Below are 16,676 nucleotides of genomic sequence, written 5' to 3' on the forward strand. Positions count from 1 at the left end.
TTTTGTTTTTAGCACTAACACTAATTGAATATTAATTACAGCTTTGGTCTCAGTTCATCCTTCTAAGAGTTGTAATCTGCGATAAACCTTGACATCTTTCCTAAAGCATCTGTATTGATTGCTGGTCTTGTTGCTACAACAGATGCCCTCTGAAGTACCTGCAAGAAGGGCTTACTTATGCTTAGGTCCCAATGGACACCGTCTATCCTGGAATGGAAGGCCAGGCACGGGGAGCATATGGCTGATAGTCACACCGTGCCCAGTCAAGAAGCAGAGAGCAATGAGCCCTAGGCTCAACTGGCTCTCAAGGTCATGATTTATTTAAAATAAACAATTTCCAAAAAAAATAAAAAATGAAATAAACAATTTCCATCAAAAGATAGTAAAAATGACAGGCAACATTGTGGAATCACTAAAGAATGGGTAGACTCAACCAGGTGTGGTGGCTTGGCTGTCCTGGACTCGCTTTGTAGACCAGGCTGGCGTCAACTTCACAGCAATCCGCCTGCCTCTGCCTCCGAGTGCTGGGGTTAAAGGCATGTGCCACCACGCCCAACCCCATAACTGCATCCTCTTAACCCATAGCTGAACTTGGCCTCTTGATTCCTACTTCCATAGTGCTGGCCTTGTCTTGTCTTTCTTGGACACCTAGGGAAGGAATATTCCAGGAGAGACCCAGAGCCATCTTGGTGAAATGGAAAATGTACTGGCTATAGACTCAGACCTGGTGTAGATTTACAATCAGATCTCACCCAGCTATATGTTGAAAGGGCTTGAGGGAGGGGCTGTCTGCCTCACAGGCTGCATGGAGGGCCAGATTGTGATACTGCTGTGACCTTGGTGCCTCAATACCCATACAGAAAGACTAGAGCATTTCTTTTTTCCCCCCCTTAAATATTTATTTATTAAGTATACAGTGTGCCACCGCACCCAGCTTACACCCTACAGCTTTGACGCCACTATGCAGCCAGTAAGAGGACTCCATAGGGGCTAGAGAGATGGCTCAGTGGTTAAGAGCACTGGCTGCTCTTCCAAAGGTCCTGAGTTCAATTCCCAGCAACCACATTGTGGCTCACAACCACCTATAAAGTGATCTGATGCCCTCTTCTGGCTTGCAGGTGTACATGCAGTTAGAGCACTCATATACATAAAATATATAAATCCTTAAAAAAAAAAAAGCCTCCATAGGTAAGCGCACAAGCCAACAAATGTGATGACCTGAGTTCAGTTCCTGAGACACAATAGTGACCAACTCCTTCAAGTTGTCTTCTGACTTCCACATATGTTCTGTGAACTGTAATTTCAATTTTTTTCTCTCTCTTTTTTAAAGCTGCAGTGCTTAATCATTTGGGGAAAGACAAAAAGTTAAAACACCACTGAACCTGACAATGCCACACTTAGAAGGCTGGTGCGGAAGAACAGCAAGTTAAAGCTGGGAAGAACACAAACATCTGAGCACAGAGCACACTCACACTCACAGCAGCCTCTGCTGAAACAACAGAGACATACCGTATTGACAGTGCAAGGACAGTTAAATAAAAAGCCGAAAGTCAATTTTCAAATGTTTTATTTTTAGTGTTTAAAACATTTTAATACAACAAAGATATAAAATAATATATATTAGTTAAATCTGGATTTAATTTAGAATCAGGTATTTACTTATATACAACACTGTGCTTCATGGTATGGCTACCACAGGAACTTTCATATCTTCAAGTAACACTAGTTTCTCTGTGGACAGGGAGACCTTTAGGTAGAATCCCCAACTAAACATGCCTGGGTTAGTCCAAGCAAACTGCTTCTGCGTTGAGTACAGTTTCCCTTCCTTTGTTCCATATCAGAAATAGGTAAGTACCTAATAGCCCGGGAATTTTCAAATGAAAAATTGTTAAAATTAAACATTTTAAAGATATTAATAACAACAGGCTCTGTTTAGTTCTTCAGACAATCCAGTAGTCAGATTAAGAGACATGAAATAACAATGGGAAACCAAACAATGTAACATTCCTTCTCTTGTCAAAGCACAAAGCTTTCTTATACCAAGACAGGAGATAACAGAATAAAGAATCCTTTGATTACCAAAAAGTAGAAGAATGTACCCTCAAAAACAACTTAGTGTGGCTGGAGAAATAGCTTAGAGTTCACACGCCTTTGCACTGAATTGGATACAGTGATCAATCACATTGGTGTGTGAAATCAGTGCCGCTGAATGGACAGGCCAACCAACACCTATGTCTACGTTTAGTCATTTAAAGCTATTCATAAAGAGAAGAGAAAAACAAAACCCTTTTTCTTTCCATCGTTCACTGGAAGCACTCTGAGCTTTGGTGGTACTTCAGTTCCCAGCTGCAGAGGTATAGGGGTGACTGGAGTAAAACTCGCTTTTTAATAAACATCGACTGTCTAAACTGTCCTGTAAAGTTGCCATTAAAACAAACATGCTTTGGTGGCTTTCACACTGTAAGAAGAAAAGCAAGTGAACTATTCTAAGGAACATTCGTATCTCCTAAGTCTGATATAACCTTGAAGGGCTGACAGGTGACTATACTATCACTGTTTTCACAATGGGATTTCTGTCCACAAGACTATGGGATTTCTGTCCACAAGACTATCAAATAATTAAGTATACTAAATCAGAGTTCAAGAATGTTGTAAACCTCCGTAAGCATTTTGGATCACAGTCTTTCACTGATAAAATTGCTTTTCACTGGATATAATCAAGACATGTTTTCATCATGAATCTATATGTAATAGTATTTCGTCATGAATTTGTATGTATTAAGTTTTACACAAAGGTGGGTGTGGCGGTGTGTGCCTTTAATCCCAGCAAGGGAGGCTTTAAAAAAAAAAAAAGGTTTTGCACAGATATTCCTAAAACACACTGCTTCTTCTCTGCCATCAAAGGACTTAGTGCCTCTGTTCTCCACTTAACAATTAGTCTCAGTAATAACACAGGCAGACAGAGTAGGGCTGATCACCACTTGCAGTGTCAATGTTAGGCTCTTGGCAGTGGGTTTTTCTTGGTTACAGTCCACGTTTATTAGATTGGCTGGCTCTAAGACAAGCCCATTGCCTTCTGATTTAAAAGAATATTAACATCTAGAACCAGAATATAAAAGTAGTATTCTTTTTTTTTTTTTTTTTGGTTTTTCGAGACAGGGTTTCTCTGTGTAGCCTTGGCCATCCTGGACTCACTTTGTAGACCAGGCTGGCCTCGAACTCACAGCGATCCGCCTGCCTCTGCCTCCCGAGTGCTGGGATTAAAGGCGTGCGCCACCACGCCCCGCTAAAAGTAGTATTTTTGCCACAGCAATTTTGGTCAGAGAGAACCAGAGGATACCTTCATTGGGAACTGCAAAACAGACAAAAAAGGTTTCTGCCAAAGTATCTGGGGATGAGAGCAATTTTCAATTCCTAAAAACCTTGTTCCTTTCAAAAAGACACGCTGTCTTGCTCCACAGAAAACAGAGAGCTGAGGATGCCACTCAATAGTAGAGAGCACTTGCCTAGCAGACACACAGCCTAGGCTTAGGGCAACGACAGACGCTGTTTCTAGAACATAGGCAATCCATCAAGGACTTCCCACAGAAGCCCTAGCCGAGGAGGAAAGCCCCATATGACTGCACAATCAAATACAAGGTTCAGACGCATGGGGACTCTGCACCTAGCCACATCATGCCCAAAATGTAAACACAGATTCTATCTTCACTACCATTAAAATTTTTACAAGAAAAAAAAAAAAGACAAAAAAACTGAAAATGAATTTTGCCTCAGTTTTGAAACCTGATGATTAGCTCCTGTAAACACTGTCTTATACATAGTAGCTAACAGGTTATGCACCTAGCTTACCTTTTCCTCAGAACAAATGGAGTAACTGCAAGGCCACTCAGAAGCTGCACTGCAGGCTGCTGTCAGGCACGCTCACCGCCAATAGCTCTGCAAGGCTAGCTGCACTTATTTTCCTATTTTGTTCTACAATAGAATCCATACGGAGGAGAGAAGCCTGATGTTAAGATGTTTACCATTAATACAGTTAGCATTTAAAAATTCATGTTGACACAGATGTTTTTGGAACATTTTCCCAAAAGCCAACACTGTCTTCCCTACCCCTCCTAGTGTGTGGGGCGGGGCGGTAAGGAGGTTGGTAGTAATATCCCTTGACCTCAAGCCAAACCACTCAGGCAGAATAGAAAACCTTCTCTCCATAAATATGCAACTTCTTTAGATGAGATATTGGCATTTTTGATCCTGGCTTGTAGCAGAATCAACAACTTAAAATACTGTCAGATTTGGAAGTATAAGATTTAAACGCCTTTAATCCCAGCACTCGGGAGGCAGAGGCAGGCAGACGAACCCTGTGAGTTTGAGGCCAGCCTGGTATACAAAGTGAGTCTAGGACAGCCAAAGCTACACAGAGAAACCCTGTCTTAAAAAGATCTAAAAACATAATTAAACTTGAGTTGCTTCACATCATTCCTCAGGGGAGAAATGAGTGATGTTTCCAGCATATTCCAAGTGGGGTCATTCAGCATGGGCCAAAACCTGCTTGCCCAGTATCCCCTTTTCTGCCTAATTCAGCTTCCAGAGGGTGGGACATGACTCCAACTGCAAAAGCAAACATATCCGTGGTGGCGCACGCCTTTACTCCCAGCAGAAGCAGGCGGATCTCTGTGAGTTAGAGGGCAGCCTGGTCTACAAAGTGAGTCCAGGACAACCAGGACTATGAGAAACCCTGTCTTGAAACCCACCCCCCCCCCAAAAAAAAGAAAGAAAAAAAAGAGAAAAAAAAACCAAAACCCAAACATTTCAACAAGCGCCTGGTGTGGTCTAATTGTGATGGCCTGTACTTCTGGAAGTCCTTGTTTTAAAATGGAATGTAAAAATATAAAATTCGTATTCCAATTGTTTAAACTGAAGGTAAATTTCCAGTTCTACAACCAGGCTAAGGTTAAAACTGTTACATAAAAGCAATACAAAATAAAGTGACAAATGGTATCAGAGAGGTAAAATTAATTACTGAAGGTAATTTTCTAATGTAAACAACAGCTAATTTATTTCAGTTCTTGACCGTCAAATTAAGACTATAGAAAGAATGTATGTACACAATTATTTTAAAAATAAAAAGCAACAAGCTTTTCTGTGTCCAAGTGTGTCTCAGACGGTTTACTTTCAATGGTCAAGAATGAGAACTTCCAGGAAAAACAAAACAAAAAACCAAAATGAAAACCCCCCAAAGAGTTAACACTATGCCTACAACCTGTTGATTCCCCCCCCCCCCCAGAGGAAAAGAATTCTTTGCATGCACATATACTCATTTACTGACAGAAGAACTTGAACAAACATCTGGTAACACGCTTATTTGTCTCACTAAGTCACATCATTAAAAAAGCATTATACTGGGCTGTCGTCTGCCTAACTATTGTTACAACAAGAATTTATTCCAGATACTTACAGCACTAAAATGACACCACTTTACTATTATGAACGCAGCCATTTTCCCCTCAGGAATCCTTAATGCTGTTCACACTGAAGCTTCCAAACAAAACAGGAAGTGCAGCTGGTGCTGCACCTGTGGTGAAATGCTGACCCCCGTAAGGGCATTAGTGTGAAGGCCAGTGGCACCCAAAGAGTATCACCTCACACATGGCACCTGGCGTTCTCTTCTTCTTTCACAAAAGCTGCTCTGTTCTTAAAAATGGTTCAACAGGTAAAATGTATCTACCAGTAAGACACTTTCCAGACAGACACGGTTCTGACAATCAACAAGTGAGACTGGCTCACTGGGTAAGGGGAAAAAACTAGCTTCAAAATATGTCCTGACTTGAGTCCTACTGGAAATCAACAAAAATTCTTCAACCAGCCCAAGCTGATGTGCTTGAGTTCAGTAAGGAAACCGTCAACATGCTCGGGTAAAGACCTGACACCACCCACGCACTGGGGTCTTCCCAGAGTGAGGGCAGAAAGCACTCCTTGATCTCTCCGTTCAAACAGCTGGGGAAGGAGCTTGTGCCCCTCTCTCGAGTTCCGCAGTCACAGCCTTGCTCAGAATGGGAAGCCTGCCAACACACAAGCCAAGAGACAACACATCCAGGACCCTGGGGACAAAGCAAAGTTATTCATTTTCATTCCATAACTATATTTGACAACAAACTCTTTACAGAGATACAGTCTTCATCCAATCAGTCTTTTCATTATTGCTGGTTTAGAAAATGGCCAACAATATTCATTAGGTACTGTGCCATTAACATTGCATTCAAAGAAAGAAAACATAGGAAACCAAATCCTCGCTCTCCTACTCTGATGATATGCTCTGGTGTTGGCCAGAGTATGGTAGTACAAAAAGAGTCTCGTTGTGATATAAAAGGCAATAAAGACATCAATGGAATAATGTTCATGGGCCGCCAAGATGAAGAAGATTCCAAAGAGGTTGAGAACCCAGGATAGAGTGTGCAAGAAATTCCAGCTTCTTGGTGTATCTAGGAAAAGGACAGAAGGGCTGTTTAAGAACACATTTCTTCCAATGCTTCTCGGGGTAGGCTGCCAGCTTTTGTTCCCTGACCTAAGCCCCAACCTGCTTTCTTTGCAACTCTGTCTCATGCAGCCCAGGCTGCCTTGACCCGGATACGTAGCTGAGGAAGAGCCTGAACTTCTGGGATCTTACAGGCCTGCGGCATCCCAGCTGGCTTTCGTGGCGCTGCAGATCAAGCCTGAGGCTCTGTGCACTCACAGAGTGCACGCAAGCACTCCACCAACTGAGTTACAGCCCATCCCAGTCCCTCCCTATTCTTCCTAGGACCTTACATCCCCACTTCCTCTTCCAAAACAAGTTGTCTAATATGCATAGAACCATTAAAGACATACTTACATTCTGTGACAAAGAAATTCAGCATGGTTAGAACAACTGTGTGGCCACTGAACATGTAATCTCCACAAGTGTGGACGCCAGTCAGGGTCATACCAAAGCCGCTCCAAATGGCAAACGCACGGTGTAGTTTCTCCCACACACTTCCATAGATCTATAAAGAAAACTGTGAATTAGTCTTCAAATGCTCAGGGAGGTTCAGAGCTTGCCCAATTCATTTCAGGCAATTCATAAGAACTAATTTGATAATAAGAGCATCCAGGCAAGGTCTAACCTAGCCGATACCAAGTAGGCCCAGAGAATGACCAGAGCTTGACTATACTTAGAAAATGCTAATTAAATGAATCATTGCAATTCAACTCCTTCAAAGTAACTCCTTTAAAGTGAAAAGGTCGGGCTGGAGAGATGGCTCAGAGGTTAAGAGCACTGACTGCTCTTCCAAAGGTGCTGAGTTCAATTCCCAGTGACCACATGGTGGCTCACAACCATCTATAATGAGATCTGGTGCCCTCTTCTGGCATGCAGGTGTACATGCCGAAAGAACATTGTATAATAAATAAATAAATAAATAAATCTTAAAAAAAATAAATAAAGTGAAAAGGTCAAGCCAGGCATACAACATATGTGCATACTCCCAACACTTGAGAGGCAGAGGCTGGTCTATCTCTGTGAGCTAGAGGCCAGTCTGCTCTATAGCTCCAGGACAGCCAGGCCTCACAGAGAGACTCCATTTCAAGACAACAACAAACACAGAAAATGAAAATGTGTGGTGGCGCACACCTTTAATCCCAGCACTTGGGAGACAGAGGCAGGCGGATCAACGTGAGTTCCAGGTCTGGTCTGCAAAAAGAGTTCCAGGCCAGCCAGGGCTATTACACAGAAACTAAAACCAAACCAAATCAAAACAAACAAAAACAAAATGTCAAAGCCAAGAACTGATGGCACATGCCAACACTTCAGAGTCACATCGGAGGATCAGGAGTCCAAAGCTGCTCTTGGTGACAGAGGCCAGGCTAAGTACACAGAATTTTGTCCTAAAACAAATAAACTGGGCATAGTGGTGCACACCTTTAATCACAGCACGCAGGAGGCAGAGGCAGGTGGATCTCTGTGAGTTCAAGGCCTGCCTGGTCTACAAAGTGAGTCCAGGATAGTCCAAGGCTACACAGAGAAACCCTATCTCAAAAAACAAACAACCCTCGCCCTGAAAACCAAAACCCAAACAAACAAATAGCCAGATGGTGGTGTATGCCTTCTGCACTTAGGAGGCAGAAGCAGGTAGATCTCTGAGTTCAAGGTCAGCCTGGTCTATAGAGCACATTCTGAGACAGCCAGGACTAAATAGAGAAACCCTGTCTCAAAACAAGCAGCCACTGTAAAACAAAACCATCTGTGAGTTTCATTTTTTTATTTACTTTTTTTCTTCCATAATGCCCATGTTTACATCTATATTAAAATATCTTTTTAATATTTTCTTTTTTTTTAAGATTTTATTTTATTTATTATGTATACAATGTTCTGCCTGCATGTGAGCCAGCAGGGCAGAAGAGGGCACCAGATCTCATTATAGATGGCTATGAGCCCCCATGTGGTTGCTGGGAATTGAACTCAGGACCTTTGGAAGAACAGCCAGTGCTCTTAACCTCTGAGCCATCTCTCCAGCTCCCTGGTATTAAAATATTTTAATAAGCTCCAACTTTCTTTAAAAAAAGAAAAAGAAAAGAAAGCAAGGAAACAAGTTATGCTATAATTTCCAGGCCATCATTTAGTATCTATTGTCTCTGTCTTCACTGGTTACAGAAACACACAGACTGACAAGGCCAGGAACTTAGCCAGACCGTACCCCTCCAGGCCTTCCCTGTAGCTAGACAGAACAGTGTCCTGTTCTGTACAGTAAGTTGTAAGCAACAGTGTGAAAGATGTCTAGGACAGCTACAGAGACACTTAGAGGCCTTTTCTACGCCCCCACCCCACCCCACCTGCCTTCTACTACAAGCCAGACGAGGCAACTGAAGCTCCAGACGCCACTGAGGACCACAATGTGGCCTTGAGGTGCAAGTCTCATGTAGGATAGGAGAAGACAAAGACAAAAGGGTTCTGGGTTTTTGATGAGTCAATCATATCAAAGCACTTTTGGAGGAGGGACAGGGGGCGTATTTTGAGAAATATATTTTCTTTGTGTGGCCCTGGCTGTCCTGGAACTTGCTCTGTAGACCAGACTGGCCTCAAACTCACAGAGGTCTGCTTGCCTCTGCCTCCAAGTGTTGGGATTATAGGTGTGCGCCACCACTGCCAGGCTGGATAATATCTTAATTAAGGACAGGGAACAAGTAATGTTAAGTCTCAAACAATCACTACTTAGTAAATCAAGTCTTCTTCTTCTTCTTCTTCTTCTTCTTCCTCCTCCTCCTCCTCCTCCTCCTCCTCCTCCTCCTCCTCCTCCTCTTCTTCTTCTTCTTCTTCTCCTCCTTCTCCTTCTTCTTTTCTTTTGGTTTTTTGAGACAGGGTTTCTCTTTGCAGCCTTGGCTGTCCTAGACTCACTTTGTAGACCAGGCTGGCCTCAAACTCATAGCGATCCTCCGGCCTCTGCCTCCCAAGTGCTGGGACTAAAGGCGTGCGCCACCACGCCCTGCGTATGTCAAGTCTTTTAATCCTTTCCCATTCTATATCTCTCATACATCCTTCTAGAAACCACACTGAAAGAGAGAAGAATGAATAGGAAGATATTCAAAGAGACAAGATATGCAAATTAGCTTTGTGTTGCTCAGTTTCAAAAATAGGCATGTTTTTGGCTCTGTCTCGGTTCCATAATTTTAAGACATTAATTTATTACAATATCTCACTGTAAAGGACCTGACTGCTGGCTGTGTTGAGACCTACTTTTGACACAGCTGCAGCCACTTCTGTATTCAGCTTCCATTTTGTTTATAAGGTGAAATTAAATTAAAAAATTTAAAACTTTTTGGCTGTGTGTGTTGGCCCATACTTTTAATCCCAGCACTTGGGAGGCAGAGACAGGCAGAAAGCTGTGAGTTCGAGGCCAGCCTGGTCTACAAAGTGAGTCTAGGATAGCCATGGCTACACAGAGAAACTCTGTCTCGAAAAACAAAATGCAACAAAAAAATTTAAGCTTTGCAAGTCAGCCTCCTAGAAGGAGTTACTCATAGCTGACACTAACATTTGCTGCCAGAGGTCAAGTTAACCTACACCAGATGATTCAATTGTGTCATAATTCATACTCTGTTGGTTAGATACCTGGCTACCCTCTGGCCGCACTCTTGTTATCTCCACACTTGGTTATACTTTGGATGTACCCTAAGCACTACCTCACTTATCTCACTTAGGGACAAACAAACTAAAGGTCAATTAGAACTACTTGTTAGCAAAATAACTTGAGTCAGAGTTTATCACCATACTCCACCATCTACTCCCCTGTATGAGCTAGTTGCAGGCTTTGCCTATATAACCTGACTCTGGAAAACAGGTTGATGTCTTAGGTAGGTGTTCACTCAATAAACCATCCGTTTGTCACTGAGACTGGGGTCTGAGTGGTTTGTGTGGCTCCACTTGTGCTACAACCATTGTCATCCCCACAACATTCTACTTTTAAGGCTGCTATAAATAATGTAGGTCAGTAGGCGGCTATATTATACTTCAAAGCAATTAGCAGCATTTAGGGCACATTTGGATGGAAATATCCATACATTAACTAATTAGTCTTTTTTTTTTTTAAGTCACTGGGGACAAAAAGAGAGCTGTCCACACTGGAGAGCGACATCTAATTTGTTTTGTAGCACAAGATGTGGCTGTATGCAAAAAGCCTTCTCGTGAGAGGCTGTTCTGATAAACCTTCTCAGGGGCAGCTTACTCTCTGATCCATGTAACAAACTTTACATGGAAGCAAAACGTTCCACTCAAACACATTCCTTTGATAACTTTGGATCTGGCTATTCAGAAAATCGCACTTGGTAATAGCTTTAAAAATCTCTCTTTGAGGGGTTGGGGATTTAGCTCAGTGGTAGAGCGCTTGCTTAGCAAGGGCAAGGCCCTGGGTTTGGTCCTCAGCTCTGGGAGGAAAAAAAAAAAAAAAGACAAAAATCTCTCCTTGAGTAAAAAGAGGCATCTATGTACATTAGCCAGTTAAGCACCAGATGTGAACCCTCAAATGCTGACATCTCCAGACCTACCCAGGATTTTCTGTAGGAAGAAGAGACTGGGGGTCTGACACCTCCTAGGCCAGACAGAGATGAGAAGGTATCCACATGCTGCTACCTGGGAAATTGTTTCTGGACAACAAGATTACTATGAATAACCATGCAGAGTTCCTCTCCTAACCCTGAGATGGTTTCTATCACCACCTCATACCTCCAAAAGCCCCATGTCCCTGTCCAGGCACAGACACATGCATGTAATAAAAAAATTAATCTTTAAAACTTAAACTGGCACGGCAGTGACAACTTTAATCCCAGCACTCAGGGGGCAGAGGCAAAAGGCTCTCTCAAGGCCAGTCTGATCTACAAAGCAAAGTTTCAGAACAACAGGGGTAGACAGAGAAACCCTGTCTTGAAAAACCAAAAAAAAAAAAAAAAAAAAAAAGAAAAAGGAAAAACACCAACCAACCAACTTGACAACAATTTAAGGATACAAATCAATGAAATAATTGTTGTGAAGACAAGGACATAGCTATGAACACAGCCAAAGAATGGAGTCAATAATATAGTGGACATTGTCTTCACGGTGGTACCCTACTGTCTACCCTAAAACAATATATACTTGTTTTATACTAGTTATTAATACAACTAAATTTGATTGTAGTCTTTTCTTTTTTTGCTAACATTTCTAAAACAAAGTCAATTTTTTCAGATGCTTAAAAGGAAATTATGGAGAGCAGTAACCAGAAATGCTTAGAGAAGCTTGCAGATCTGTCCATATATAAAGCAAAGTAAAATGGGAAACAAATACTACTGTGATGATTTTTTTCAGACAGGGTCTTGTATCTAGGCTGGTCTGAGACTCACTATGTAACCCAAGTGCCTTCATTTGCCAATCTCTTGCCACAGCCTCCCAAGTGCTGGGACTACAGTTATGAATTGCCATGCCCAGCTCCTGATGGCTCTTTTTCATTGATGTTCTTTTGTTTTATTAACTATATGCATGAGTGGGTCTGGCCAGACGGTTCCAATGACTGCAGTTCAACCCCTGGGTTTCACAAAGTGGCAGACAGAACTGGCTCTCAAGAACTGTCCTCTGAAACATACATTCTTGCTGTGGCATGTGTGTGCCCACACTTGCATGTGAGTACTCACACTCCCTACATTTAAAATTATTTTGAGCGATGTCTGGAGACCATGAAAAGGAAATGTGATGTTCACTGCTGCTCTCCAAAATGAACAAGCTACTTAAAAAGTACAGAGTTGCCAGGCATGGCGGTGCACGCCTTTAATCCTAGCACTTGGGAGGCAGAGGTAGGCGGATGTCTGTGACTTTGAGAACAGCCTGGTCTACAAAGAGAGATCCAGGACAGCCAGGGCTACACAGAGAAATCCTGTCTCAAAAAAAAAAACAAAAAACAAAACAAAACAAACAAACAAACAAAAAACCCAACAATCAAACAAACAAAAAGTTTCATGTTGCTAGGTAGGGTGCCTAACACCTTTAATCCTAGCAGTTGTGAGGCAGAGGCAGGAGGATTTCTGTGAGTCTGGGCCTTTTACAGCTGTCTAGTGAGACTTCCTCCAAGGAGGGAGGAAGGAGAGAAAGAAGAAACTACAAACCAGACCTATGTACTAGACACAGTGTTAATAGTTTTACTTGTTAGGTGGGGAGTAAAGGTGTCAGTGTGAATTTTGCTTTTTAACATACATTTACATATAATTTGAGTTCTTAGAAGAAACTTGTATAACTCCATAATAAAAAATGTTTTTCTGCCAGGCAGTGGCGGTAGTGGCACACACCTTTAGCCCCAGCATCTGAAAAGTAGCGCAGGCAGATCTCTGAGTTTGAGGCCAACCTGGTCTACACAGTGAGTTCCATGACAGCTAGAAGTATACAGAGAAACCCTGTCTCAAAAACAAAACAAAGTTTTTTCTATATTGCAAACCATGAAACACCACACAGATTTTATGACTGAACTACAGCTCCGCTCTATCAGCTGAGCAATCAAAGGAAAGCGCATCCACACAGATTTTAAACTTAAAAACATCAGCTTTCAGCTGGAAGAGGTGGTGGCACACCTATAATTCTAGCTGGGGAGGCAGAGAGAGGCAGAGATCTGCAAGTTCGAGGCCAACCTGGTCTACAAAGTGAGTCCAGGACAGACAGGGCTACACAAAGAAAACACTGTTTCAAAGAAACAAAAAGAAACTAAAATTTTTTTGCTTCTGATAAGTCTGAAACTGCACTGGGCGGGGTCTCACTGCTTAGTCTGCCATGCCTGACACCCGCAGACTCTGCAGCCTTCACCTCAAGGGCAGCATTTTAAGCTCTTCATCTCCTTTAGGCGTTTAATCTTCCTTCCCTAACTGGCATGTCAGCTATTTCTATTACTGTAGTGCAGGAATGGCATTTAATCTTGTTTTATAAACAACATTTTAAAAATAACAACAAAGGTGTTGATGGAGCCACCAAGTCCCCTGCCTACAAAAGTAGACTAATATTTTTTGTCCAAAAATAACCACCCAGGGGCTGGAGAGATGGCTCAGCGGATAAGAGCACTGACTGCTCTTCCAGAGGTCGTGAGTTCAATTCCCAGCAATCACATGGTGGCTCACAACCATCTATGATGTGATCTGATACCCTCCTCTGGCTGCAGGTGTACATGTAGACAGAGCTCTGTATACATAATAATAAATAAATAAATCTTTTTTAAAAATTTAACTACTCATAACAATTTTGTGCATCAAGAACAGGTGAGACCTTCACTTTTGTTTCTTTAAACAGGGTCTTTTCTGTTTTTGTTTGTTTGTTTTGTTTTTTGTTTTCCTTTTCTGAGACAGGGTTTCTCTGTGTAGCCCTGGCTGTCCTGTATCTCTTTTGTAGACCAGGCTGGTTTGAACTCACAGAGATCTACCTGCCTCAGCTTCCCAAGTCCTGGGGGTTAAAGGCTTTAAAATGTGCCTTAAAGGCTAGCCTCAAACTTGTGATCCTCCTGCCTCCACCTCCTTCAGCAAATCCTACCTGCCTTCTACATAGCCCTGGCCGTCCTGGAACTTGGTGTGTAGACCAGGCTGTCCTCAAATTCAGAGATCTGCCTGCCTCTGCCTCCCAAGTCCTGGAATTAAAGGCGTGCAGCACTACACCAGCCTGAGAGACTCAACTTCTAAAATTATTTTACTGATTTGGTTTTTTATTTTGTTTGGTTTGGTTTATTTGTTTTTGTTTTGCTTTTCAAGACATGGTTTCTCTGTGTAACCTTGCCTGTCCTAGACTTACTTTCTATACCATGCTGGTCTCTGCCTTCCTGAGTGCTGGGATTACAGGCATGTGCCACCGTGCCCGGTTCTGATTTGTTTTTAATTAATTAGTGGGAGATGGGTACTGGGACTGAACCCTGGGCCCTGTGCACAGCAGGAAAGCATCCTAGCACTGAGCTTAACTGTAAAAAGCAGCTCTTATCCTTGATCTTAAAGTAGAAGCAACAACAATTTACAACCTAAAAGCATGTTTTGTTTGTTTTGTTTTTTGAGACAGGGTTTCTCTTCTAGTCCTGGCTGTCCTGGACTTACTTTATAGACCTGGCTGGCCTTGAACTCACAGAGATCCGTCTGCTTCTGCCTCCCAAGTGCTGAGATTATAGGCATGTGCCACGACGCCCGGTGCTTTTTTTGTTGTTGTTGTTGCTATTAGAGACAGGGTCTCTCTGTGCAGCCTTGGCTGTCCTGGACTCAATCTGTAGACCAGGCTGGCCTCGAACTCACAGAGATCCACCTGAACTCTGCCTCCCAGAGTGATGAGATTACAGCCATGTGCCATCATATCCGGTCTAACAGCATAATTTATCCTCTCTGTTTAACTAGAAGAAAGGATATATCTATACTACAAAAACAACAACAACAACAACAAAAACAAAAACAAAAAACCAAAAAGCTATAAAGCACACACCAAAATCAAAGGAAAAAATTTATCAATATTTCATATATCATGCCAAGGATAGTGGTGCACGCCTTCAATCCCATCACTCAGAGAGGCAGAGGCAGGCAGATCTCTAAGTCTGAGGCCAGCCTGGTTTACAAAGTGAGTCCAAGGCAGCCAAGGCTACACAGAGAAACCCTGTCTCAAAACAGCAACAACAAATGATGTATCTTAGAAAGTTTACAGAGTACTGAGCTAATTGTAATGTAAGAGGCTTCCACTGTGATGTTTAAAGAAAAGGAATAATAAAAGCAATGAGGGGACCGGAGCGCAGCATATGAAGAGCTAAAGATGCTGAGATCTCAAGTGCACGGTGAGTGTGCATGAAGGTGTGATAATAAAGCCCATTTTGGTGCATACTTAACATATAATAAAAAATTGTAAAAACGATGCTGAGTGTGGTGAGACATGGAAACTGTAGCAGAAAAAGGCAGTCAAAATATTTTTTTTCCCATAGTCACATAGCATGGAACTAATAATATTCATGGATGGAAGCCACAGGGAGATGAATCCAGCTTAAAGTCACTTAACCCAGCTATTTCTAGACATGTACTACTGATTTGCAAATACCACACAAACAAAACAAAACAAAACAAAACAGGGGCTGGAGAGATGGCTCAGTGGTTAAGAGCACTGCCTGCTCTTCGAAAGGACACGGTTCAATTACCAGCACTCACATGGCAGCTCACAGTTGTCTGTAACTCCAAGATCCAACACCCTCACACCAACACACATAAATTAAAATTAAATAAAAAACAAAAAATACTACAAACAAAAACCCACGTTTTAAAACAAAAACCAAGATCTTCGCCTCCAGCATATACCGTGTCATTAATCCAACAAGAACAAGAAAGAACACATTGAAGGTAGCAGGCTACCTTTCCAGTACACTGTAGGTGCTGTCCTGGCACGGAGAGGGAGGTCACAAACATGGTAAAGCAGCGAAGCAAGAATACAGTGCCCATCAGACTACAGAGCCTTCGCAGAAGGATTGACCTGTGAACAGAGTGACCAAGGCAAAAATCAGAGACACACCAAACCCTCTGAGGCATCAGACACTTTCCTAGAGAAAGCAAGGGGAAAACCACTAGTCTTTAAGGAGAAATCCATACCCCCCACACTTATAAGTTCTATATTAAAGGAAAAACCATACAGACAAATAGATCAGCCTGGAGCCAGGGCTGGGATTGAAAATAATAATGAAAGGACACAAGCGAAGGTTCAGATGGTGTTCTAAAATCTAGGCATGGTGCTGCTTGCTAAATGTAGACCTGGGGACTTAAAGGGAGAAAGACTCACTACACATGAATTACATCTCTACAAAGCATTTAGGATATACATATGTGCATGTGGCTTTATTATCAGGGTTACATTCACAGTATTGGATTTCATTATATTTAATTCTAATTCAGAGGAGAGGGATCTTAGAAGAGCACCTTAACATGCTATTAGCCAACAGAATTCTGCAGCGATGGGGATGCTCTGTGTTCCATGCAGCCAGCTAGACGTGGCTTGTGAGCACCTGAAATGAGGCGTACGTAACTAAGAACTGAGTTTAATACTAACTAACTGAAATTACAAGGCAGCTAGTGCAGATCTGAGAGAGCATCCTTTCAGTGGTAAAAATATACCACACAAAAGTGGAGTTTTCAAGACAGCAGTACCCTGGGAAGCTTAGAATTAG

General features: G+C 42.2%; 1 protein-coding gene across 3 annotated transcripts in view; it reads right to left on the minus strand.

Annotated features, from left to right (window-relative positions):
* Positions 1-1,550: 1,550 nt before the first annotated feature.
* The window catches only part of SAMD8 (sterile alpha motif domain containing 8), a 53,720-nt gene continuing 38,594 nt past the window's right edge, over positions 1,551-16,676 (minus strand). For all 3 annotated transcript variants that reach the window (XM_084794988.1, XM_084794990.1, XM_084794989.1), the window contains exons 4-6: positions 15,871-15,988; positions 6,866-7,016; positions 1,551-6,476 (exon numbers count right to left, since the gene is read on the minus strand). In XM_084794988.1, the coding sequence (XP_084651114.1) occupies positions 6,172-6,476; positions 6,866-7,016; positions 15,871-15,988 (574 nt within the window). In that variant the 3' untranslated portion in view covers positions 1,551-6,171. The remainder of the gene's footprint in view (positions 6,477-6,865; positions 7,017-15,870; positions 15,989-16,676) is intronic.

The sequence above is a fragment of the Acomys minous genome (assembly GCF_964271855.1).
Source record: "Acomys minous genome assembly, chromosome: 9".
Lineage (NCBI taxonomy): Eukaryota > Metazoa > Chordata > Mammalia > Rodentia > Muridae > Acomys > Acomys minous.